Here is a 26,283-nt window from a genome sequence, read left to right on the forward strand (position 1 = left end):
CGGGAGACTGGGGTTCAACCCCTGGTTTGGGAAGATCCTCTGGAGAAGGGAATGGCTACCCACTCCACTATTCTTGCCATGGACAGAGGAGCCTGGCGGGCTACAGTCCATGGGATCACAAAGAGTCAGACATGACTGTGAAGAAAAATACCTCTGGCCCATAACATCTCAGGACAGGGATCAGGCCAAGACCTTCAAGCTTCTACAGTTTCCAAAGGATCAGAACAGCACAGAATACCTCAACAACAGCAGCAGAAATCAGATAACAACGAAACAAGGTTTTTGAAATTCTGAGGGTAAAGATTTTTTTTAAGGTAAGGATTTTTAAAATATGCCTAACAAAGTCATCAATCACCTATGAGGCAGAATAAAGGCATATTCAGAAATGTCAAGACCTACCATTCCCCTTCTCTCAGAAAGTGCCTAAAGGGTATACTCCACCAAAATGAGAAATAAAGAATAAATATCCTAATAGGAAATCCAGGAAACGGGGGATCCAAATCAGCAGTGTGCGTGCTAAGTCACTTTAGTCTTGTCTGACTCCTTGTGACTCTACAGACTGTAGCCCACCAGGCTCCTGGGTCCGTGGGATTCTCCAGGCAAGAATACTAGAGTGGGTTGCCATGCCCTCCTCCAGAGGATCTTCCCAACCCAGGGACAGAACCAGTGTCTGTCACATCTCTTCCATTGGCAGGCGGGTTCTTTACCACTGGCGCCACCTGGGAAGCCCCCAGATCAGTAGAGTACAAGGGAAATTCCCAAGACAATGACAGGAAATCCTGGAATGACAGCTACGTAACAGACCTAAAGTGCAACCTCCAGATTGGAGCTGAAAAATGGAAGATTCAAGCAGAAATGACTCCAAGCACAAATTCAAGCACAAATGACTCCAAAAAAAAAAAAAAAAAACCCACTCCAAGGTATTACTAGCTTAATTAATGTATTTAAATGTATTAGAGGATTTTCAGCTATGCTAAAGATATGAAGATGAAACTAAACAAGCAAATAAAGAGGCAAATATTAACCCCACATAAACAGAAAAACTACACAAGAAGGAAAGGTAATCATAGTAAACTACTTGATTCAGCTTTGAACATTTACTTAATCACAATAACATAAATATTGGCTATTGCTTTAACTCGATGAAGTGATATAACTTTACAGGGAGGATGAGGTGAGGAAAAGAAGAATCAGAGGAGCATGAAATTTTTTCTTCCATAAAAAGAATTGATAATGTCTAAAATTTCTGAGTCAATAAATAGCAGTGAACACATAGTATTCAGAAATACGGAAACAAATACCAAAAGTAGTAAAAAAGAAAAAAAGAAAGAAAAAAGAGTGCTAATGGCTGTCTCTGAGCATGGATTGGGGGTAAGGAGAATTATTTGTTGTTATAAGGTTTGTAACCTCACATTATCTTCAGACTACAAACATGTATTACCTTGCTAAAAAAAAATAAATATTACTTTCAGGATGTGGGACATATCAGCACCAAATCCATACTCTCCGCTTGATATAAAGATTCAAAGGTAATGGGAATGACTTCCTTATCATGTGGTTCAATGTTATTTAAAATCATACTGTGGAAAATAAATAAATAAATAAATAAAATCATACTTTGGGTATAAAATTTCAGCCATGTTAAATTAATAACTCTAGAAATCTAGAGTTGTACACCATTGTACCTCTAGTCAACAGTAATGTACTGTATACTCAACATTTTGCTAACAGGGAAGAGATCATGTTACACATTCTTACCACATTAAAAAAAAGTTTAAGCATGTCTATGCACCTCTTATACTACCAGTGGTATTCATCATACTTTTAAGCCTAGGAAATAGTGTCTACCATCCTCGCTGGAGCAGTTTGATGGACAAGAGACCAATGATGGCAGCTCAAGGGCCAAGTCTGACTCAAACTGATTCAAGACACAATAAAAAGCTTGAATAATTCCATAATCATTATACAAATCAAATCTCATAGTTTAAATTTTTTTCACAAAAAAAATCAGGTCTAGGTCATTTTATAGGCAAATTCTAACAACTTTGAAGGAGTACACTCTTCCAATCTTATTCAAATTCTTTGAGAAAATAATTCTCTCATTCATTCTGTGAGACTAGTGTAATCCTTATATCAAAATGAGCAAGGATCATACAAAAAAAAAAAGAAAAATTATAGTCCAAACTCACTTATGAACAAAGATGAAAATTCCCAAAGTATTAACAAAAGAGCCATGTAATGCATAAATGGTGATATGTGCAACAGTTTTAAAAGCACTTGGTTGGGGGAATTAAATATAAAGGGAGACCTGGCATCTTGCATCAGGCAGAGTCATGATGGAACATTCTGTGTGGTCTGAAAACACAAGGAGCACAAGATGATTAAAAAAAAAAAAAAACACTGTGAATACAATGAAATAGCTTCCTTATGATTACAGGTTTCTGGGTTTAGGAAATGGTCTATTGGCAGGGGATAATACTGACTTGCCTCTGCTTCAAAGTGGATAAGAAGAAATAAAGATTTTAGATAGAAAAGGGACAACACAACTGACCCAACATGAGGCTATCGAACTCTCAGGGGGACCCCTCCAGGCTCTTGGGCCAAACTGCCACATTTAGAGACATATAGCAGTCCCTCCTCCAAGATTCCAGCCTTTTCTATGAATGGATCCTCTGAATTTGTACTATGGGTGGGTAGAAACTCCATGCACTGACTACTTCAAGCCTCAAGGATCCTGAGAAGAGTCTTGGCTGTAAAGAGTAGCTTGTTATAACGGCTTATCTTCTCTGTGCATCTTTCCCCTAATGAGGAATTGTGTGTATGTGGCAGGTCCATATTCCGGAAGGGAAAAGCATTACTCACTGTGCACGAAATATTCTCTCAAAATCTGGCGACCCAGAGACTGATGGGGGCGTAACTTTGTATTTCGATCTCGCCTTTCCTACCTGCATAGCAAAATAACCTGCAAGTAAAAAGGGAATGAACATTCAAAATGTGGCACATCTTTATTCATTAGTAAAATGCACTACATACCTATTAAAATGTCTAAAATTTAAAAAGTCGGATCATACCAACTGAAAAAGACAGACAGATGAGGATGCAAAAGCAACTGAAATTCTCATACATCACTGGCGGGAATGTAAAACAGTACAACTGCCTTGGAAAACCATTTGGAATTATTAGACCATATGATTCAGTCAGTCCACAACTCGACATTTTTCCAAGAGAAATGAAATCATACGTCCCTAGAAACACCTGTACACAGATGTTCACAACAGCTTTATTTGTAATAGCTAAAAATCAGGAACAACTTGCTGACGGTTAACCTTATATGTCAACAAGACTAACCATGGTGCCCAGTTGTTTGGTCAACACCAGTCCAGATACTGCTGTGAAGATAATTTTTCAGAGGTGATGAACATTTACATCAGTGGACTTTGAATAAAGCAAATTATCCTGCCTATTGTGCATGGGCTTTACCCATTCAGTTGCAGGCCCTAAGGAAAAAGTTGGAGGTCCCTCAAAGTGGAAGAGAATTTTGCTTTCCTTTGGACCAAGATTGCAATATCAGTTCTTTTTTCCTTTCTGCCACACCACGTGGTATGTGGGATCTTAGTTCCTCGACCAGGGATCAAACCCATGTCCCCTGCATTGGAGCACGGATTCTTAACTACAGGACCACCTGGAAAGTCCCAGCAACACGAATTCTTGTTGCAATATCCAGTCTTGCAACAGACCCTGCAAATTTCAGACTTTCCAGCCCCAACTGTTATAAGAGCCACTCTTTTACAACAGATGTGTAAGAGTGTGTATGTGTATCCTATCGGTTCTATCTCTCTGGAGAACACTGACTAACATAAATGTCTATCAACAAGTGCGTGGATAAACAATTTGTGGTGTATCCATACAAGATACTACTCAACAATAAAAACCAATGAACTAGTAATAAACAGAGCAACATGGGTGAATCTCAGAACAGTTATGCGGAATGAGGCGCATGCAGATGGCATCGCCTGGAACTTGAGCAGCTGCACGAGAATATGAGTGCCCAAGGACAAACTAAGAGAGCAGGGGTCCAGGCATGTATTCCACACAGTCAACCAAAAAAGCTTTCAGGTTAAATATAAAGCAAAGCTAGTTGCCACTGATCTTAAGGAGATAAACACTGTGAATGATGAAAAAGTTAACAGAGTGAATAAAGCTTTTGAGGATATACAAAAGGAAGTTGCACACACGTCTCAAAGGGCCTTTCTCTTGAACTTCTGCAGAAACAGCTGATTCCTCAGCTAGGTCATGAAAATAAACCAGTTAATGTTGATGAAGCTACAAGTTTGATGGCACAAGTGTAGTACACTGGTGATGCATCAAATTCCCCCAAATGACCAATAGTTTAAATGCTTTATACCAAAAAAAATTATGCTGAAATGAAAGAGGCAAGACCCTTCCCCCTCAAAAAAAGGTACTACTGGATAAGGCTATTTGCATAAAATTCTCAGAAATGCAAGTGACATAAAGCAGATCAGTAACTGCCTGGAGATGAGGAGGGTGGGAGGTGAAGGGGGTCACAAGAAAACTTGGGGATGATGGTTCCCTATGTGACTGAGTTTCCCTATTATGAAATAATTATGACTTTCTCATCCTTCATTTGCTGCATGGAAAATGCATTAGATTAAGCCCTGATGCCTGGAATCACCTGCCTCTGATGATCTGTGACCCTCTTTCCTTTAGACCTACACTTCCTCCTTGTCAACAGTTCTCACCTCTTGTCCTCTCTCTCTCTCTTTTTACCCCTGAACTAACTTCTGGGGTCTCTTTTTTCTCTTCAGATTATTTCCTCCAGATTATTTCAGTTTCTCTCCAACACTACACTGGCCTCCCTTACTTCAGTACCTCAATATCCATTTCTTACTTGCTAATGTTTTAAAAATAATTTCCTTTTCCACACCAAATGTGCAGCTTCAGCATCTCACTGTGTGACAGTCTTAGGGACCATATGTTTCCTCCTGACACATGGTACTATCTCCTCTCCAACAAGAAGTCAGTAAATATTGGACCTGGTCAAGTAAGGCTCTCACAGCTGGCCACTCCCCTTCCCCTTCATTCCCCTCAGAATAACTCTATAGCTTCTAAGTCCTGACAATCCTGCAAATAAAGGGTTATCAGGATTTTAAAGCTATAGCTGAATATCTAAGTGTGTCGACACTTAGGACTGGCATCTTTCTCATTCAAACTGTAGTCATATCACTGAGGTCTAGGAGAGCAGAGTGAAAATAAGAGTGGGACTGGGCATTAATGGTTTCCGACTCCGGACTAAGTCTTGTGAAGGCATCATAAATCTGGAGAGACCAGTGGCTCATGGCATCAGCTGGAAATCTATCTATGGGGGAGAAAACTGAGAGTTGGCCATCCTGGACCTTATTACTGGTGCTTTTAACTCAGTCCACAGCCTCAGAGAAAACAGCAGTCAAGGCTCTTTGTTTCCATGTGTAAAATGGAAACAAAGAAAGAAGTGTGCTCCTAGATTTATCTATCGGCAATAGCTTCCCATGGCTCAGAAGGTGAAGAATCTGCCTGCAATACGGGAGACCTGAAGTCGATCCCTGGGTTGGGAAGATCCCCTGGAGGAGGGCATGGCAACCCCCTCCAGTGTTCTTGCCTGGAGAATCCCATGGACAGAGGAGCCTGGCGGGTTACAGTCCATGGGGTCGAAAAACCCCGCCCACCCCCAGGAAAGAGGACCCCGCCCATTGCACCAGCTCCAGTCCCAGGGGGTCTCATGTCAGGGCCTTCAGAGAGACCACGGCTGTCACTGAGCAACATGACGAGGGTGTAAAGGCTGTTTCACCCCTTTTCCTGGAGCACCTCTGTTTCTTCCCCTTCCCATGAGTTGATTAAAAGCTACTTGAAAATGAGCTCCTTTGGCTTTGACTGCCTTTTCCCTTCCCTCGCTCTCTCCGGGAGGTCACATGTGTGCTGGGGAAAGTGAATCAAGATGTCTCGTCCTGGACTGCCGGCCACAGCCGGACTCCTTCACCGCACGGCTGCCTCTCAATCCAGCAGAAACTCCTCTCTGTGGGGAAGCAGCCAAGGGAAACGACCACGCTGAGTGCCAACTCTGGGCCAAGCACCCTGGTGGGCACTCCCTACCAGTGTCCTGCCTAGCCCTCTTTGCTGAAGACACTGAAGGACAGGATTTCCTGGCCAAGGGCACCCAGCTTGTAAGTGGCTGGACCAGAGGATGTGAGTCTGTTTTCAAGCCTTGCGCGGCTTCTACTACAGCACAGCGGTGTCCCATCTCCATCAACACCAGACTTCTGCTAAGCAACGAGTTCTGGTTCTCCATGCCAACTCCTTCTCCCCCTTCCTCCTTTTTCTCTTTCCCACCCCTCACCATTTGTCCACAATCATTAAACATTCCCGGTCCACCACCAACCACCACTGGCCGTCTCCTCTTCCCAGCCCAGCTGCCTGAACTTCATACTGCAATTCACACTGTCCCTGGCACCCATCAGCAAACAGAGCCCCTCTGTGGAGAAGGCAGAGGCTGAGTCAGCCTAGGGACACCCGTGGACCTGCCCCTGGTCCACGCGTGCCGGGACCTGGGCGCGCACTGGGTGGACAGTGCTTGTGTGTGGGTCTATGTGAACCAGAGGGTCAGCACAGGAAGCTTCAGACCTAAGCGATGCCTAGCTGGCAATGAGCATTCTACTTTACTGTAGAAAAGAGGTTAATCAAACCACAAACTGTGTTTTTTAAGGTATAATGTTTTCATAAATTCACAAAAACAGACTCGCTGGCAAGTTTTCCCGTTGAGTGTGGGTGCAGGCTGGACTGTGTCCTAAACCAGTGTGCCTCCTGTGCCCAGGGCGGAGCAGTCCACAGCTCCGCCCCATTTCCTGGTACAAGCACACTGGGGGAAATTAACAAACGTGCACTTGATAAAGAAGTATTGCTCGGCCAAGGCTCAGACACTTTCCCCCAATTTGCATGCTAAGGAAGCATGCGCCTAAAATAATAGGAATTGAGCAAAAGTGACCCCAGAGGAGAAAAAGCCTTTATTCAACCAGGCGATCAGGATACTGAATAATCCTAATGGGAAGGTGCTTTAAAATTTAGAATGAATTGCTTAATCTGAAGCTCATATTTTCACAGGAACTTTTTATCTTTTTTGTACCTGATAATCATACTTGCCCTAGGCAGCTTATTTAGGAAACACAGGGTTCAAGAAATCACAGCCATGATTTGTAAGCAAGGTACAATGTTCCCTTTGGAACACTCCTAATTAATATTTAGAGCCCATTTGGCCCAGGTTCAGTCAAAGAGGGCTGTGGGTTGTAACCACAGCTGATGCAGACTCGCTGGGCTTGGAGGGCCCACCACGGCCCCATAGGGAGAACCTGGGGAGAACTAACCCCAGAGTGCTCTAAATCTCTGCCTGTCTGCTGATGAACCGGAGTGCTCTGCAGAGCCCACAGGCCACCAGGAAGTGAGTACAAACCCCAAACCCTCCCCCCTCCCTCTCACACACACATACACACACACACATACTCGCACATCAGGACGCCTACAAACCACAAACCCTCCCCACTCCCTGTAAAACACACACACACACAAACACACCAGGACACTTACAAACCATAACCCTCCCCTCTCCCAGTAACACACACACACGCACACCAGGACGCTTACAAACCCCAAACCCTCCCCCCTCCCAGTAACACACACACGCACACCAGGATGCTTACAAACCAAAACCCTCCCCCTTCCCTGTAAAACACACAAACACACCTGGACACTTACAAACCCAAGCCCTCCCCCTTCACTGTCACACACACACACACACACACACCAGGACACTCACAAACCCAAGCCCTCCCCCCTCACTGTCACACACACACACCAGGACACTTACAAACCAAAACCCTCCCCTCTCCCAGTAGCACACACACATGCACACCAGGACGCTTACAAACCCCAAAGCCTACCCCCTCCCTGTAACACACACACATGCACACGCCAGGACGCCTACAGACCGCAAACCCTCCCCGCTCCCTGTAAAACACACACACAAACACACCTGGACACTTACAAACCAAAACCCTCCCCCTTCCCTGTAACACACACACACACACCAGGACGCTTACAAACCCAAACCCTCCCCTCTCCCAGTAACACACACACACACACCAGGACGCTTACAAACCAAAACTCTCCCCCCTCACTGTAACACACACACACACCAGGACACTTACAAACCCAAACCCTACCCCCCTCACTGTAACACACACACACACCAGGACACTTATAAACGCCAAACCCTCCCCTCACCCTGTAAAACACACACACACACACACCAGCCCACTTCAGAACGCTTACTTTGCTGACAGGCTGAGAGGACAGAGAGTGCAGCCAGCAATATCGAATTCCCTGCCATCTTTCCCGGGGAATGTTCTGGTTCACAGAACTATTTGCAAAATATTTCCTGTTAGGGGAAGAACAACTTTTGATTTGGCAACGCTGACCTGCCTTATAGGTTCATCTGAGCTGAGAAAGGAAAAGAAAAAAAAAAAAAAGGAGGTTCAAACTGGCTGTGTGACCTTTGCCCTGGAAGAGGAATCAGGAAGGCAGGCGGGTCCAGGCCGTCAATCAAAGATCAAAGATCTTCACCTGGATTGGGTGCTGCTTCCCAAACTTGTTTCCTGTCCCCTGAGCTCCGACCTCTGCCTTTAGCCCTCAAGCAGCAGCAGCAGTACCTTGCAGTCAAACCACCTTCTCAGCCAATTCAAAAACAATTCCCAGTCCTTCTCTTTCAACCTCTGGGCCCCTTAGTCCCCTCCCTGGCTCCAAAGCCTTCCTAAGAGCTTTCACACCTCCTGTGGAAAAAGAGAGGAGGTGGAAGATTTTATTTAATTCCATTGAGATTTACACAGTAATTTAAACTGATTCTAACTTTATTCCCTAGTAAACAACTGATCCAGGATTTGAACGCACGCGCAGTTTCCAAAGGTGGCCTAAAAGCCCTGAACCAGGCTGCCTCCCACTGTTACCTTAACTCTCCCATGATCAAGCTGACCTTAAAATTTTTTATTTGAGTTATAATTGACATACAGCATTATTAGTTTCTGATGTATGACATAATGATTTGATACACGTGTATATTGCAAAATTATCTCCATAATAAGTTTTATGTTCAGTTCAGCTGCTCAGTCGTGTCTGACTCTTTGCGACCCCATGGACTGCAGCACGCCAGGCTTCCCTGTCCATCACCCACTCCCAGAGCTTGCTCAAGCTCATGTCCATAGAGTCTGTGATGCCATCCAACCCTCTCATCCTCTGTCGTCTCTTCTCTTCCCGCCTTCACTCTTCCCAGCATCAGGGTCTTTTCAAATGGGTCCATTCTTCACATCAGGTGGCCAAAGTATTGAAGTTTCATAGGTTAGCATCCATTATGTTGAAACCGCACAACTCAGATTGGGACTTGAATCTTCTGTCTTTTCACTGGGCTCACACACCTGGTCTCAGGATTTAATGAAGCTCAGGTTTTTTGTGTCTTATTGCAGAAAGAATTCAGTGAGAGATAAAATGATAGGTAAGAAGTGGATTTAGTTAGACATCTCATGGTCAGTATGCAGTCCATTTCAGAAGATGAGAACAGCCTTGGGAGAAACACACTCCATAGTGAAAGTGTGGGCCATCTCAGAAGACAAGAGGCCCTGAAATATGCAGTGATTGGTTTTCATGGGCTTGGTAATTTCATAGGCTAATGAGTGAGAGGATTATTCCAACTATTTTGAAGGAACTGGGTCAGAACTCATTTTTGGCCTTTCATGGTTGGCCTCAGAACCGTCAGGGCACTGATGGATGTGTCATTTAGCATATGCTAATGTCCTACAATAAGCATATAATTGAGGCTCAAAGTCTATAATGAGTCCCCTACATTCAAACCTTCAAGTTGTGAACTTTCAAACATGATAGCATGGCGCTTACTAATAAAGACCCAATGGAACTGGAGGCCGAGAGAAGAGAGACAGAGGAAGAAGAAGGAGGAGAAGAACCCAAGAGATTCGTGGTGCAGGGAAGGGCAAGGAGAATGTTTTTATTTGAGGAGGTATTGTTAGTTTCTGAGGCATAAGACCTGATGGTAGAGCAGTCCATGAAGGTTTCAGCAGCTGTTCAGCATGCAGTCCTCTGCCACTGTGTCATCTATGGTGAGAGAAAAGAGCTACTACCCAGACGTCACTGGATCATTTTCCCAAGAGAGTAGCTACAGTTGAACCCAGCAAGGAACCAGGGCCTGTGCCATCAACATCAGGTGTGAATGAAATTGCCACATGCCCTCTGTCTCCTATTACTGATGACCCTTCAGCTCTACCATCTCCCACCTCCTCTCCCTCCCCCAGTCAGTAACTCTTCTTGCCTGCTCATTCGAGGCTAGCCCCTGTATGCCAGCTGTTGTACTGTACTACTGTACTTTTTGAGTTTGTACTGTAGGATTTAAAATATTTTCTTTATTTTTTGTGTTTTTAATGTATTATTAGTATGAAAAGGATTATAAACCTATTACAATGCAGTATCGTATAACTGACTGTGTTAGGTATCTAGACCAACTTTGTTGGACTTACAAACAAATTGGACTTATGAACGCACTCTTAGAATGGAACTCGTTCACATGCAAGGGACTTACTGTACTGGAAGTCAAATCTGCTGCCATGTTGGGCCTCGTTGGTTCTAATCAGTTTCTGTGTGTCCAATGGCTATGTTGTTTTTCTAAGGATTATTCCCTGCCCCCTTCCCTCCTGCTTCACCCTCACATAATTACAGTTTTTTCTTGTGCTGAGAACTTTTATAGTCTACTTTCTTAGCAACTTTCAAATATACAGTCCAGAATTGTTACCTATAGTCATCATTCTGTCCATTACATCTCCCGGGAGTTATTTATTTTATAACTGGAAGTTTGTACCACTAGGATATACATTCTGAGAAGGAAAAGGGCCCTTGAGGGGAAAAGTAGGTCAATATTTTTATACAGTTAACACAGTACACACGGTCTCCACGCCAATCCAGGGTCTCTCCATTGCCAGACCAACATCCCACACCACCCGCTAGAGCTGTCCTTCCACAACTGGCGGCTTCTTCGGCAGAACCTATTCATCACAGCTCCTCCTCTCTGTCCACACAATTATTTTATTCTTTTGTTATAAATATGTTCTAAATATTAATTTATTACTTATTTGGCTGCACTGGGTCTCAGCTGTGGCATGCAAGACCTTAAGTTGCCACCTATGGACTCAGTAGCAGTATGTGCAATCTAGTTTGTTGACCAAGGATCGAACCCAGGCCCCTTGCATTGGGAGTATGGAGTCTTAGCCACTGGACCACCAGGGAAGTCCCTTGTTTTGCCCTTTAGAGATTCAGCTTCCCTATTAGTCGGCCATAAAAAGGAACACATTTGAGTTAGTTGTAGTGAGGTGGATGAACCCAGAGCCTATTACACAGAGTGAAGTAAGTCAGAAAGAAAACAATAAATATCAGATATTAATGCATATATATATGGAATCTTGAAAGATGTACTGATAAACCTACCTGCAAGGTAGGAAGAGAGACACAGATACAGAGAAACAGACTGCTGGACACAGTGGGGGAAGAAGAGGTTGGGACAACTTGAGAGAGTAGCACCGAGACATATACTTTAATAGTGTTAATGCTAGTCACTCAGTGGCGTCCTGCTCTTTGTGACCCCACAGACTGTAGCCCACCAGGCTCCTCTGTCCATGGCGTTCTCCAGGCAAGGAAGCTGGAGTGGGGTGCCATTTCCTCCTCCAGGGAATCTTCCTCACCCAGGGGTTGAAGCTGGGTCTCCTGAATGGCAGGCAGATTCTTTACCATGTAGAGCTACCTGAGAAGCCAAAGCATGTACATTACCACATATGAAATAGACAGCTAGCGGGAAGTTGCTGTGTAACACAGGGAGCTCAACCCAGTGCGCTGTAACAACCTAGAGGGATAGGAGGGGGTGGGAGGGAGGAATAAGAGCAAAGGGGTATATGTATACTTATGACTGATTCGTGTTGTTGTGTGCCAGAAACCAGCACAACATTGTGGAGCAATTAAAAGTAAAGAAAATGAAAAAAAAAAAGATTCAGCTTCCCATGAAACAAAGATGAGGCCCCTTCCTTGTCCCATGCTTCAGCTCACTTAGAGGGAGCCCAGCGCCTGTGGGAAAGCCGGTGTGTCTCAGCCCCACAGAAGCCAACACCTGGACTCCCAGCCCAGACACTTAGGGATGACACACCCTCGGTCAGGAGTTGAAACTCACTTCGATAAGATGGGCTAATGAGGTCTGAAGGGAAATTTAAATGAGATAGGTCTGCTTTAAGGATTGATTTATTAATAGGTAACATTTATAAAGTACTTAAAAACAGCACATGGTGGGTTCCTGCCAGCATTAGAGCCTGCCTTCTCTGCTACCAACAAGCCTGTGGCAGAGAGAGAAAACGGACCAGCAGCCCACGGATGCCCAGAAACAGAATGATCACAATTATCAAGGACTGTAATACTCCTGACAGAAAACCAGCCCAGGTAAGGATTTCCACGTGCTTGGTGTTTATTATATTCTCTTGCTGAAATTCCTGACCGACTGAAAACATCCGTAACAACTCAGCAATTCTTCAAAGCTCAGATAAACCACACTTGAGAAGTTATGCCCCAACCTGCACTTTGCAAACATCTAGGGAGCTGTAGGCTGTCCTGCAAAACATTTTCTCCCTCTTCAGAAGCTGGAGACTCTGCTCTGTGGCCCTGGGTGTGGAAACCAAACTACAGAGGGCTGCCGGGGTCCAGCCCCGGTGGATCCAGGGTGATTCGAAGGTGGGGACAGAGTCGGCATCCTTGGAAAAATACATATTTAATTACAGATATATAGAGAGATTAGAAACGGATAGTGTAGTAGGAAAATTAGTGGAGAAAAAGAGGCTGAATAACTTGGTTTATGTGGAATAGCATCCATGCTCCAGATGGGAATTCAGCCAGAGACACGGGGAGCAAGAAATAAGCGACATGAGGGGATCAGTCTTTCTGGAAACTGATCCGATTTCTTTATTTTTGGGTTTGCTTATATACCTTTTGTTACACATAGGGATGAATACAGAGTCACGCGGGGGTCAGCAGTCCTGACCTTTATCAAAATCAGGTGCTTCACATAAATGTATAAAAAAAAAGGTCTTAGGGGTTTTACATCATCTTCTGGCCATGAGACCTGCTGACATTTTACGACCCTTTCTTTCTGATAACCAAAAAAACTTATTTTTTCCAAGGGTGTTTTTTCTTAAGCCAGGCACCACCCTCCAAATAAAGTTGCATTCCTATAGGATGAGGGTGTAGTGAGTTACAATCAAGAAAGGAATTTATTTAACCCAAGGTTAACAAGATTAATCTTAAAGGTTAATACTTATTTCTCCTATATGTTAGTTATATTCATTATAAGGACAGGGAATATGGAGATTTAGCAGCAAACATAAGCCCAACAAATGAAAATCCTTTCACCAATGTTCCCCTTAAGATCTATTTAGTCTTAAGATAGTGATAAAGTTACATTTTTACATAGCAAGGAGACAGTGATTTATAACAAAGTACAGTGATCTATTACAAAAGAGAAAATTCATTAACTCAAAAAGTCTAGTATTGCTAACCTTAAAAACTACTCTATTTCCTTTTCTATATTCCAAATACATTGATTAATATATTCCCAGGTGCCTAAGGATATGGAGGCCTGGTGGCAATCATTGACTCAACAATGAGAAAAGCCCTATGCTAATTAAGACTCTCAAAATACTCCCAAACTCTCGGTGCTGTTTATGGTTGAGAGGTAGTAAACAATCATGTGCTAGTGGCAGGAGTATGGATAATCCTGTCACACAAGCTAGTCTGTCAGCAGAGAGGTTTGACCTGAGACACCCTTGTCCCACCCAGGGCAGGGAATTAGCAGCAATTATTGGCACAACAAATGAAAAAACTCTTCACCAATATAATTCCTAACCAACCCACTATACTAATAATTTCTAACTCCCCAAAAGACTTTGCCTTTAGTAAGTCCAAAACATCTCGTGCCTCTCACAGTTGGGGGGTTGTAAACAATCACATGTGGCTGGATGAACCTATACAGGCAGGTTAGATAACCTTCAGAGGAGTCCCGTAAGTTGAAACACTCTTGTCATGCCCAGGAATTTTTATTGACTTGGAGCTGCAAGTTAACTCCTTCTCCGAGAGAAATGGTGATGGGGGAGAGCCCCCCGTAAAGTCAGAGGTGTAGGTGAGAGCATAAAACAGACTCTGGTTTTGGGGATAGATGCTTGGGAACAGGGGGTTTCCTGAGGCTTGATCACACCTTTGCGTATGCCAAGCCTCCTTCCTCATGACCTTTGCCATGGGCAGAGTTCCTCACGCAGAGGGCGGCGGCATTTCCCTGTCAAGGAGACCTTTGCCCTGGGATGGGCAGGGCCTGGGCAGAGGGTTACAATCGTTTACATCAAGCCTGGGGCAGAAACTGCCAGTTATCCAGCACCTGGATATCCCATCTGGGCTCAAAGACAGAGGCAAAAGGGGAGCAGAAAGGAGACGAAACTAAAGACCAGTCTCCAGGGTGAAAGTGAAGTCGCTCAGTCATGTTCGACTCTTTGTGACCCCGTGGACTGTAGCCTATCAGGTTCCTCCATCCATGGGATTTTCCAGGCAATAGTACTGGAGTGGGGTGCCATTTCCTTCTCCAGGGCATCTTCCCGACCCAGGGATCAAACCCGGGTCTCCTGCATTGCAGACAGACGCTTTACCCTCTGAGCCATCAGGGAAGTCTCCAGGGTAGTACAGTGAAAAGAACACAAACTTTGAGCTAGTGATCTAGGCTCACGTCCCTGTATGGTGTTGGTGAGATGCTAACGGTTCCCCAACCTGTTTTCTCAAAGGGAAACAATAGGCCCAACCACACAAGTCCCTCAGACCGCCTAACAAAATAATGTGCAGGAAGCAAATGGCTCAGAACCTGGCCCGTGGTAGGGTGCCCATGAGGTCTCTCTGGCACCCCCTCCACACCCTCAGGCCTGGTAGACTCACAAGAGACAAGATCTATTTGTTGGGAAGGCTTGGGTACAAAGCAGCGACGATCGCAGAATACTGTTATAATTTCCCAGAAGAATGGAAACAGCACTTGAATTGCTTCAAAAACAGCTTTTGACAGTAACAGGAGGTCTGAACCTGAGTTGTCTTAAGTTTACATAAAGCTTGGGAAAGGATAAAGTAACGCAGAATCTAGAGCCTGGGGAGGGGAATTGGAAATTCCCACAGACAAGCCCCAGCACAGGCAGCCCCCCTCACACACACACACACACACACACACTCATGCTCCTACACACCCACATACTCACAAATACACACTAACACACACATATAATCACAGACTCAGATATACCCATGCATATTCACACACATGCACATTCTACCCTCATGTCCCCAAAGGGGATTTGTAAACTGAATGTTTGGACCCCAGGACACACATGCTCACAAAAATAGCAAGCGGCGTTGTTCTCAAGTGGCCACAAGTTAAAGAAAATTTTAGCCCATAAGTGAAAATTTTAACCTATAACCCCAAATTTTAACGCATGATGCATACTGGCAATTAAACAACAACCACAGAAGGAACTAACATTTTTCATTTGCCTCTTTTGTTTAGTAATTATTAATTCTTCAAAAACTCAATAGTATTTGAAATGAAGTACGTTAAAAAAGGGCTGTTGGCATAAACTCCCTGACCCACCCCATGGAGAGAAATCAGGCTCCCTGTGGGCTCAGAGCTGGGTTCATCAACTTGCTGGGAGCAGAGCAGCAAGAGGTAGGGGGCCCCTGGGCCCAGACAGCTGGTGTGGGCCTTGGTGTGATGGGGGCTCTGATGTCCTCCATCCCAGATCCCAGTTCCACTCAACAGAAAGGAAGTTTTGAGCAGGTGCCAGGCCCCGTGTAGAACTGTGTCTTAATTACTCTTAACTTACTCTGCTTAATCAGCAATGAAGCACATGTCTTGTTGCCATTTTTCAGATGGAGAAACTGAGACTCAGGGGTGAGTGACTTGCTCAGGCTCAGTACAACCCAGTCCTGTTGCTCCCAAAGCCTTTGCACTTCACTTTGGCTGCACCCTGGAATCACCTGCGGGTCATTAAAAATACTGGCCCTTAGCTCTCCCCTCACACAGCGATTCTGATTTCACTGGTCTCTGGTTTGCCCTGAACTTTATATCTATATATATTTTACTATATATTTATTTATTTGGCTGCACCGGGTCTTAGTTGTGGCACTCGGGATCTTCAATCTTCACTGCAGCACGCAGGATCTTTTAGTTGGGCATGCGAACTCTGCAGCATGTGGGATCTAGCTCCCAGACCAGGGTTCGAACCCAGACCTCCTTGAATTGGAAGCCTGGAGTCTTAGCCACTGGACCACCAGGGAAGTCCTGTGCCTGAACTTTTCAAAAGCTCCCCAGATGATTGCAGTGCACAGCCAAGATGGAGAATCATGGTCTTAAACACTGTGGTCCTTACCACCACTACCATCACCTGAGGTGATACGAACATGCACATTTCTAGGCCTCTTCCAGGATCCACTATTGAGCAAGGATTTCATGTTGGTTAAGCGTGCACAGCCTCACATGCTTTACACAATACTGCTACGAAGTTGTAAATTATTCCCAGTTCACAGATAAGGATACTGACACCCAGAGAGCTTTGAGAACTGGTCTAATCACCCCATCTCACTGTCTTCTAGGGAGGAATGACCGCACCGCCTCTTGGAGTGGGTCTGGGGGAGTGAAAAAGCTGGGGGAAGCCAAAGTGAGTGTCCCTGGAGCCCAGGAAGGAAGAGGAACTGGAAGGATCTGGATTGGCAAGAGGGAAGAGGTGAGAGTAGGAAAACAGGATCCGGGGGTCCTCAGGGTGCAGCCCAGGAGACATGGAGGGAGATTTCCACCAGAGGAACTTCTGGGGTGCCTTGGTGGAGGAAGGAGGAAAGGCAGACACAGGAGAGAAATCACGGCTGAGATGGGGGAGATGGGGTATTCCCAGCAGAGAGCGGTCTGGCCTGAGCCTGTGTCTCAGCTAATTCCTCACCAGGCCCGTCGGTTCTGTTGTTTAGTCACTAAATCATGTCCGACTCTTTTCACCTCCCCCGTGGACTGTGGCCCACTGGGCTCTTCTGTCCGTGGGATTCTGCAGGCAAGAATACTGGAGTGGGTTGCCATTTCTGCCTCCAGGGGATCTTCCAGACCCAGGGATCAAACCCGAGTCTCCCGCACTGGCAGGCGAGCTCTTTATCACTGAGCCATCACAGGTCCACCAGTATTTGCCAGCTAACTGGTTTTGCTGTTCAGAGACTTGGCAGTTCTCACCTCAGAACCACCAAGGGCGCTTTTGAAATAGACACAAATGTAACTGAGAAATCTCTCAGACACTGTGACACCAGCGTGGCCAGCTACTGCCTCCAAGAAATTACTGAGATTTCTACACACAGAGAGAGGCAGGTTCACCTCTTCTGAACTGAAAACATTCGGCATTTGTCTTCAGCTTGTCCCTGAGGTGTAAATGTCTGTCTGTCTCTCGTGTTCCCCGGTTGCTTCACTAGGCACCCAAGGCAAGCAGGACAGAAACCCAGCACAGAGGATGCAGGGTGCTGGGTTACGTAAGGCAGAGGGGGAGGCGTGGCTTCCCTTTCTCTCTCTCTGGGGCTTAAGGCCAAAGGAACTGGCAATTCTTCACCCTCTTGAGGAGAAAGGTTGCAGATCAAGAACGAACAGTTAAATGCAGATCAGGCTTTGAAATGTGGCGCTGAACTCACAATAGGGCTGGCACACCAAACCACAGCCATTCCCCACAGCCCAGCCTGGGCCAACCTGACTCACAAAACACCCACCTATCAGATCACAGACTCAGTCAGGTCCTGCAGAAGAGACATAGCAAAATAAATTAAGAGTTTCGGATTAACAGACAGACTGCTGCTGCTGCTGCTGCTAAGTCGCGCCGGTCATGTCCGACTCTGTGGGACCCCATAGACGGCAGCCCACCAGGCTCCCCCATCCCTGGGATCTCCAGGCAAGAACACTGGAGTGAGTTGCCATTTCCTTCTCCAATGCATGAAAGTGAAAAGTGAAAGTGAAGCTACTCAGTCGTGTCCGACTCTTCATGACCCCATGGACTGCAGCCTACCAGGGTCCTCTGTCCATGGGATTTTCCAGGCAAGAGTACTGGAGTGGGGTGCCATTGCCTTCTCCAACAGACATACTACTATATATAAAATAAACAACAAGGATCTACTGTGTAGCACAGGGAACTATATTCAACACCTTAGAAAAATCTACAATGGAAAAGCATCTGAGAAATATAGAGATACGAATCACTTTGCTGTACACTAGAAACTAACACAACATTGTAAATCAACTATAGATTTAATATACATATATATGTGTGTGTGTATATATATATATTAAGCGCTTTTGCTGAGCCCCTTGTGGGGGTCCTCAGCTTGTCCTGGCTCTTCTGCTGTAAAGGCAGCCACTGACAAGTAGCCCCTTGTTTCTTCACTGTTCCCTTTTTGCCTGAACCAGTTCCCTCCTAGTTGACCCTCCAAAACTGTTACGGAACCAGGTTCATTTTGCCAGATGCATGACAAGCCAAAAGGCCAACACACCGAGGCTGGCAGCAAAGAGGATTCATTTGTAAAGCAGCCAGAAGTAGAGATGGGAGAGCAAGCCTCAACTCCACCTCCATCTGTACACGGCCTTGTACACGGCCAGGAGCTGTTTCTCCATCCCACTAGATCATTACTCTGCCCCCTCCCACAGCCGGGAGCCGAAACTCAAGGAGGGTCCTCTGATTATTTTACCGTTGCCACAGGTCCCAACCAAACCCTCTGGGTAACTGGCCATGCCTAATTTGTAAGCCAGACCCTGAGTTAATATATCTAAAGCCTGTGTCTATTATTGCTTAGGGGTGGTGGATTGGACCCAGGGTATGTTTCCAATTTGTAGATGATCCAGGCCTTGGGTTTTGCCTGTATTCACCAGCCGTTCCCATGCAGTCAGCAAGCGAGGAGCTGCTGCTTTTAAACTGGAAAGAAGCACGGAGGTTAACAGCATAACACCAGTATAATCGGGGAGAGAGAGACATCTCTCCTGATAGTCAGCTGCCACCAGGTTCCACATGTTCCCAAACAGGAAAACTACGTGACCCGAACCTAGGCAGAAAACTCTATGACTGTTTTGTTCCGCTACCTTAGCAAGAGGATAAGGAATTTCAAAGACCAATGCCTGGTTTTCTCTTTCCTTTTCTTTTCCTTTCTTTCTTTTCATTTCTCTCTCCTGCTTCCCCTTAGACAATGTTTGGGTCTCACGTTTGTTTCTGGAACTCCATCAGCAAAACATCCTCGGGATTTCAGTCTCAGTTTTTCTGGGACCAGAATTCCAGACCAAAGAGCTTCCTCTGCCCTCGTGTTCATGGTGCCCTCCAGCTCCATGGGCCCGTTTCACATCCTCTTCTCAGAGGACCCGCCAGCTTATTACCTCTTTTCACCCCTAATTTGCGATCTGAAAATTCTGAAGAGGCACACATTCAGACCAGGGAGCTGTAGCTTAAACTTTGTCCATCAGGAGATGTTATATTTCATCAAGCCACTAGAGGGAGGAAATCCCAGGGTTCCCAGAAACCAGGGCTGCAACAACTCACAATAGGACGCTGGAGCTTCAGGGACGGGCCGGTCTCCAGGCTCAGTTACAGCTTTCCCCTCCAGCCTTCCAGACACTATGAGCATGCACATCAGCGGAACAGGAACGAGTCAGTTAACAGAAATTGTTTGCCAGAATCATTCCTAAACGATGTCCTAAAAAATGTCAGGTTTTCAGAAATCAACATGTTGACCATTTCCAGCAAGAACCTTGTAATAGCAAAACACCTCAATGCTTAGACGTAAAATGACCAGGATTTAACCCTTCATCCCGACCCACTCACATCTAGACACAGGCCAAACACAGACTGTGTCCTAAAGGCTTACATTTCATTGAGAAGGGGTTCAGAAAGGACATGACATTCAAATTGGGCCGCCCTGCAGGAGGCAGTCAGCAGTGAGAGGTGAGAAAAGATACAAGAAGCCCCATTTAGGGGACACAGCAGCCAAGAGAGGAGATGTCATCTATTGGTAAATATTCTGAGGGCTCAGATTCCATATCTTGAACTTCAATTGGACCCTTCATCGCACCTCTGGCTTCTAGAGTAGTTTAGTAAAATTAAAAAGTACTTCACAAAATACTTTACATAAATTCTTTTTAAAGGAGAAGGTCAAAGAGCTGGGCAGAGTCTGGAAAGATTCTCAGGATCAGGCATGCAGTTTGGTTGATAAAACATCAGAGAATGGGGCAACTTCCCTGGTGGTCCAGCGGCTAGAACCCCAAGGTACCAATGCAGGGGGCCTGGGTTCGATCCCTGGTCAGGGAACTAGATCCCACATGCTGCAACTAAGACCAGCCAAATAAATCAATGTTTTTTTTAAAAAATCAGAGAATGACGCTTTTGCCCACTCATGCAGTGAGGGTCCCACTTCAGAGTGACAGAGAAAAATGTGAAGCAAGAAAAGGAAAGAACCTGAAGATTCTCAAGAATACAGGCTGTTGTTGTTGTCAGTCATTTAGTCGTGTCTGACTATTTGCAACCCCATGGACTGCAGCACACCAGGCTTCCCTGTCCTTCCCTATCTCCCAGGGTTTGCTCAAATTCATGTCCAATGACTCAGTGATGCTATCCAACTGTCTCATCCTCTGTCATCCCCTTCTCCTCTTGCCCTCAATCTTTCCCAGAAATGGTCTTTCCCAATGAGTCAGCTCTTTGCATCAGGTGGTCAAAGTACTGGAGCTTCTGCTTCTTTGGAGTCCTTCCAAAGAATACAGGTAAATAGTATTTGTCCGTTCCTTCATTCCCAAATGCACTGAGCACCTCGCGCTCGCCAGGCTCTGTGCTGAGTACTGGGATGCAGGGCTGAGCAAGATAACAGCATCCCACTCTAGTGGTTCACAGAGGCTTCAGGACAAGCATTAACAGGGCTTCCCAAGGCTAATTAATTCACCGTCACTGTGATGAATACTGTAAGAAATCACTAATGCCGTGTGAGCAGGTATCAGGGGACTCACCTAGTTTGGGAGGCCAAAGGAGCCTTCACGAAAGTGATGTTTTAGCTGAGGACTGATAATAAAATGTTAGCTAGGTGAGTGGTGTGCAGGTGTGTGTGGCAAGAATGGACAGGCAGGAGAAAAGGGAATGTTCTAGACTGAGGAACAGCAGTAAAAAGGCCTGAAGAGGGAGAGGCCATGGCATGGTCAACGGATACTGAGAAAAGTCTGGCATGGCTATTGCACAAAGACCTGGGAGACGGGGTGCATCTGGTGAGCCAGGGCCGGGCCAGGCAGGGTCATGTCAAGGATGCTTACCTGAGACCAGAAGTTCTCGGCCAGGAAGACTTTGCCTCCCTGCCCTCCAGGGACATTTGGCAATGTCCAGAGACATTTTTACTTGTCATAACTAGGGAATAGGCTGCTACTGGCATTTGGTGAGTAGAGACCAGTGCATGCATACTAAGTCGCTTCAGTCGTGTCTGACTCTGTGTAACGGCAGCCTGCCAGGCTACTCTGTCCATGGGATTCTCCACGCAAGAATATTGGAGTGGGTTGCCATGACCTTCTCCTGGATCTTCCTGACCCAGGGATTGAACCCTCGTCTCTTACCTCTCCTGCACTGGCAGGCAGGTTCTTTACCACTAGCGCCACCTAGGAAGCCCCGAGTAGAAACCAGGGATGTTGCTAAATATACTGTGTTGCACAGGGTGGCCTCACAAGGAAGATTCCCCCTCTCAAGATGTCAACAATGCTGAGGTGGAGAAGCCCTGTTTTATAATGAGGATCAGGAGCCACCCAAGGGTTTTAGGCTGGGAGGTTTTGTGATGAGATTTCTTTCAAAAAGATCACTCTGACTTCAGTGTGGACTGGTGAGGGAGAGCCATAGTGGAGATTTAAGGGGATCTGTTGGGAAGATCTATTATGATCTGGGCAAGAGTTGTGGCCCAGCCTTGGGGAATGTCGGTGTGGATGGAGAAAAGTGAATGGATGAGAAAGATGCTTAAAAGAATAAATCAGTGGGACTGGGTGACAGATTGGCTGTGATGAGTATCTTAGCCCATGCTCTCTAAATCAACAGAGCCTGAGGCAAGTCTTAAATGATGATGCTTCGTGCGGGCTGCACAGTACTAGGGCAGGAAGAGTGAAGGAAAGGGAAGTAAGCCAGAATGAGGGAAGCAGTGTTTCCACCTGAACCCCTGCTTCAGATAAGCAGTGATGAGACACAGCTAGTCACTGAATCGGCACCCAGCCAGCCACCCAGGATAACACTGGATGGGCTGCTGGAGTAACTACATCTCAAAACAGTCCACTGGAGGGAGAGAAGAGAATGTATCCTCTATCTCCCCTCTCTCAGTGGTCAGCTTCTCCTGTGGCCGTTTTGAAACATACCTGCAAACTCTCCCATTGAAACATATCTGCAAATTTCTCCCCTCAAGGGTGGAGACTACATTCTCTATCATGAATCTGGGCCTTAATAACTCACTCACAGCCAAGAGAACACAGCAGAAGTGATGCTTTAGGACTTCCTAAGCTAGGTCATAAAAAGCCACGACTTCTGCCTTGCTCACTGGAGCAGCTGTGCGTGCTTGGAGCCCTTGGCGTTAGGACCGACTGTAAGGCCACTGCGCTGGAATGAAGTCCAAGCCACACAGAGAGCCTGGGGGTAGCGGGAAGGGTTGCACTCACCAGCTCCAATCACAGACCCAACCAACAGCCAGTGCGAACTGCCCACCCTCGGAGTGAAGGTACTTCAGATGATTCTAGCGCACAAGCATAGAGTCACTCCAGTCATGAGTCTTCCAGCTCTGGCCTCAGAAGGAAGAGCAGAGAGAAGCCAGTCCTTCTGCGTCCTACTGACCCACATAATCCACCAGCCTAAGTAAAGGATTGTTTTAAGCTCCCGAACTTCAGGGTAATTTGTCATACCCAAAGCCACTGGACACACTTGTTACAAGTTCATGACTCAGCCGTCCAGGCTGCATCATTTGGCATTCTGATAGCACCCCATACCCTGCAATTTGGCACCTCAGACAGGAACCAGGGACACCAGGAGTGTGACTGAGGGGCCCCAGATGGCAGATTACAGGTACTCTACAGTCAGCCACAGCAGCATCTAGTAGATCACAGGGCTGAGAATTCAGGAGAGACACGAGGTCAAAGGGCTTTGGGCGTGGTGCACTAATATGTCTGATACAGAGGGGAGGTGGGGACAGGCAAGAGGTAAGGATTCTCACAATTCTGTTTAGACCTAAGTAACCAGGTAGACTAATGCTTTTAATTTAAATCATTAGTGCAATTTACTGAGAGAGGAGCTGGATAAAAGGAGAGGGCTCAGTTCGAAGTGCCTGTGTGTTCGTCAGATATGGCAAGAAGTAGGAGCCCAAAACAGTCTCCCTGGTGGCTCAGACGGTAAAGAATCTGCTTGCAATGCAGGAGACCCGGGTTCAATCCCTGGGTCAGGAAGATCCCCTGGAGAAGGGAATGGCTATCCACTCCTGTATTCTTGCCTGGAGAATCCAATGGACAGAGGAGCCTGGCAGGCTACTGTCCACGGGGTCTCAAAGAATGGGATATGACTGAGTGATTCACACACACACACAAACACACACACACACACACACGAGCCCAGGACACAAAAGACAGTCAAGGTCATTGATCCAGGGCCCCCAGAGGGCTTGAAAGCCTGTTCCTGAATCTTCTTTCCTGTGCAATGAATATTTTCGAGGTCTTTGCTTGGGACCTTTGTCCGAGGGTCCCAAGGCTAATGTATTAGAGAAAGCAGAAGGAGCCCCCGGGAGAGAACACGGCATCTGCAGGAGCCCCCATATGTAAACACATGCCCGCTAGCCCAGTGCCAGCAGCAGAGATACCATCAGATTTACTTACTGTTTTAAATGTGTGGGGAAATATTTTAGTTACCTTCAGATATGTTGGAATCCTCTTTCAGCATGCAACGCTCCTCTTTCTCCTCCCTATCACTCTTAAGCTAAATTGCAAATGCTCCATATATGCATAATGCTAGTCTCTCTTGCATTGTGTGTTTAGATCATGGGTGCGTTTGACTGATTTCTTGTCAATGGTGCTCTAGTTCATGGACTTATAATATTTTTAGGCCTGAGGTGGTGGGAGCCTGCCACCTCCTGTCCCTGATCATTGGGAGGCAGGTTCCTCTTCTGAAATGAAAAGTCAAGATTAGGTCTAAGGACACCAGGTCTGATTCCTGCAAAGGCAGAACCTGAGGGTCTCCCAATCTCACCTGGGACTCCCTGGACCCACTCCCTCCTGCTCTCCCAACTCATAGTTTCAGGTCTTTCCAGACCCCCACCTCCACCATAAAAATTTAAAAGGCAGTGCCTACAGCAGCAAAAACATTTGATTATTCACAAAATCATGTAGAGGAGGGGAAATACAAGGAGGACTGAAGAAAAGAAGGGATGAAGCTTTTGCTGAGGCTTTCCTGTTCTGGGGGGTCTTTATTGCAATGAATCCTTTACAAGATCTTGTTGGTATCAGTCATTCATATTTGTTACATGAAGAAACTGAGGCACAAAGAGGTTCATTAATTTGCCCAAGATGATGCGGCGAATAAGATGTAAAGCTAGAGTCCACTTTTAACTCCAGTCCAGTGCTCTTTGCACTATTGCTTTCTTCCCCAGAGTGTCTGTATCCACCCTTCTATTTATTACCCTTGAACAACAGAAGGCGTTTCTCCCAAGTTTTGGGGAGAAGTCTTTGTGCGCAAGAACCACTGTATCGCTCCCTGAGCGCCACTAGGTGGCGCCGTGAGAGGCTCAAGTCCTGCTGCTTCTATCGGTTCACTTGGCGAGACAGACAAGCGTGGGGGAGAGCGTGTCAAAACAGAGCTCTATTTAGGAACGCGGAGCCTTCTGCCTGGCCCCGTTTCCCACTGGGATCCTTGCTTGGCTCTTTACAGGCTATAAATGAATTCGCTTTTTTCTTCCTTCCCCATCCTACTGCTAACCCACATCTCTGATTCTATTTTCTCTCCACCCCTGACACCAGGGCAGGAGTCCCACCCACATCGGGGAATAGTGTGTCCTGAAGAGTGGGGGCAGCAGGCAGGCAGGGTGGTGCGCAGAGTCCAGTCTGCAGTCGGTCCCCATAGCGACCGGCGGGTCGTTTCCCACAGACCCTTCCCACCCACTGGCCCAACACCGGGCACATCACAGCGTTGCCGGGACCCACACGTGCCCCCGATCTAAGGGGCCTCTTAGTCTGCTGGCGGCCCTAACAAAGGATCAGAGTTCTGAGGGCTGGCGGTCCAAGATTAAGGTGAGGACTGTTTGTTTACTTCTGAGGCTTCTCTGCAGGCTCACTGTGACCGTTTCCTGTGTGCCCATTCCTGGTCTCTCTGCCTGTCCTACCCGCTCTTCTTATAAGGACACCAGTCAGACTGGATTAGGGCCACACAAACAGCCTCCTTTTATTTTTATTTTATTTGTGGGTGTGTTACTATTCTTTTTTTAATTGAAGTATAGTTGACTACAATATTGTATTAGTGGCAAGTGTTTCAGCAAAGTGATTGGGTTACATATTTTTTTCCAATTCCTTTCCATTACGGATTATTACAAGATACTGAATATAATTCCCTGTGCTATACAGTAAATCCTGTTATTTATCTATTTGATGTATAATAGTTTGTATCAGTCAACCTCATACTCCTAATTTATGCCCCTCCTTTATCCTTTTGTAACCACAAGTTTGTTTTCTGTCTGTGAGTCTATATCTGTTTTGTATATTGATTCATTTGTATTATTTTTTGGATTTTTCATGTGAGTAATGTCATGTGATATTTGTCTTTGTCTGACTTACGTCACTTAGTATGATAATCTCCAGGTCCTTTCATGTTGCTGCAAAAGGTATTACTTCATTCTTTTTTATGGCTGAGTAGTATTCTATTGGGGAGTGTGTGTGGCGGAGTGGGTGGGGGCTGCCTCCACGTCTTGGCTGTTGTAAATACTGCTGCTCTGAACACCAAGGTGCATGTATCTTTTCAGATTAGAGTTTTCATCTACTTCCCACTCAGGAGTGGGGTTGCTGGCTCGTATGGATATTTTTTTGGTTTGTTTCCT

General features: G+C 45.9%; 2 protein-coding genes across 3 annotated transcripts in view; one reads left to right on the top strand and one right to left on the bottom strand.

Moving 5' to 3' along the window:
- Window positions 1-8,701, bottom strand: part of MGST2 (microsomal glutathione S-transferase 2) — a 34,537-nt gene extending 25,836 nt beyond the window's left edge. The window contains exons 1-2 of one of the 2 annotated variants that reach the window (XM_040250477.1): window positions 8,377-8,598; window positions 2,863-2,962 (exon numbers count right to left, since the gene is read on the bottom strand). In XM_040250477.1, the coding sequence (XP_040106411.1) occupies window positions 2,863-2,962; window positions 8,377-8,434 (158 nt within the window). In that variant the 5' untranslated portion in view covers window positions 8,435-8,598. Of the gene's footprint in view, window positions 1-2,862; window positions 2,963-8,376 lie in introns of both variants that reach the window. The other variant, XM_040250478.1, reaches the window with a different exon arrangement.
- On the top strand, window positions 3,960-4,574 carry LOC120871615 (ribosomal biogenesis factor-like). The gene is made up of 3 exons (XM_040251665.1): window positions 3,960-3,963; window positions 4,046-4,167; window positions 4,275-4,574. Exons 1-3 carry the CDS (start codon window positions 3,960-3,962, stop codon window positions 4,347-4,349), a joined length of 201 nt encoding a protein of 66 aa, XP_040107599.1. The 3' UTR covers window positions 4,350-4,574.
- Window positions 8,702-26,283: the final 17,582 nt, after the last annotated feature.

The sequence above is a fragment of the Oryx dammah genome, unplaced genomic scaffold, assembly GCF_014754425.2.
Source record: "Oryx dammah isolate SB20612 unplaced genomic scaffold, SCBI_Odam_1.1 HiC_scaffold_12, whole genome shotgun sequence".
NCBI classification, from domain to species: Eukaryota; Metazoa; Chordata; class Mammalia; order Artiodactyla; family Bovidae; genus Oryx; species Oryx dammah.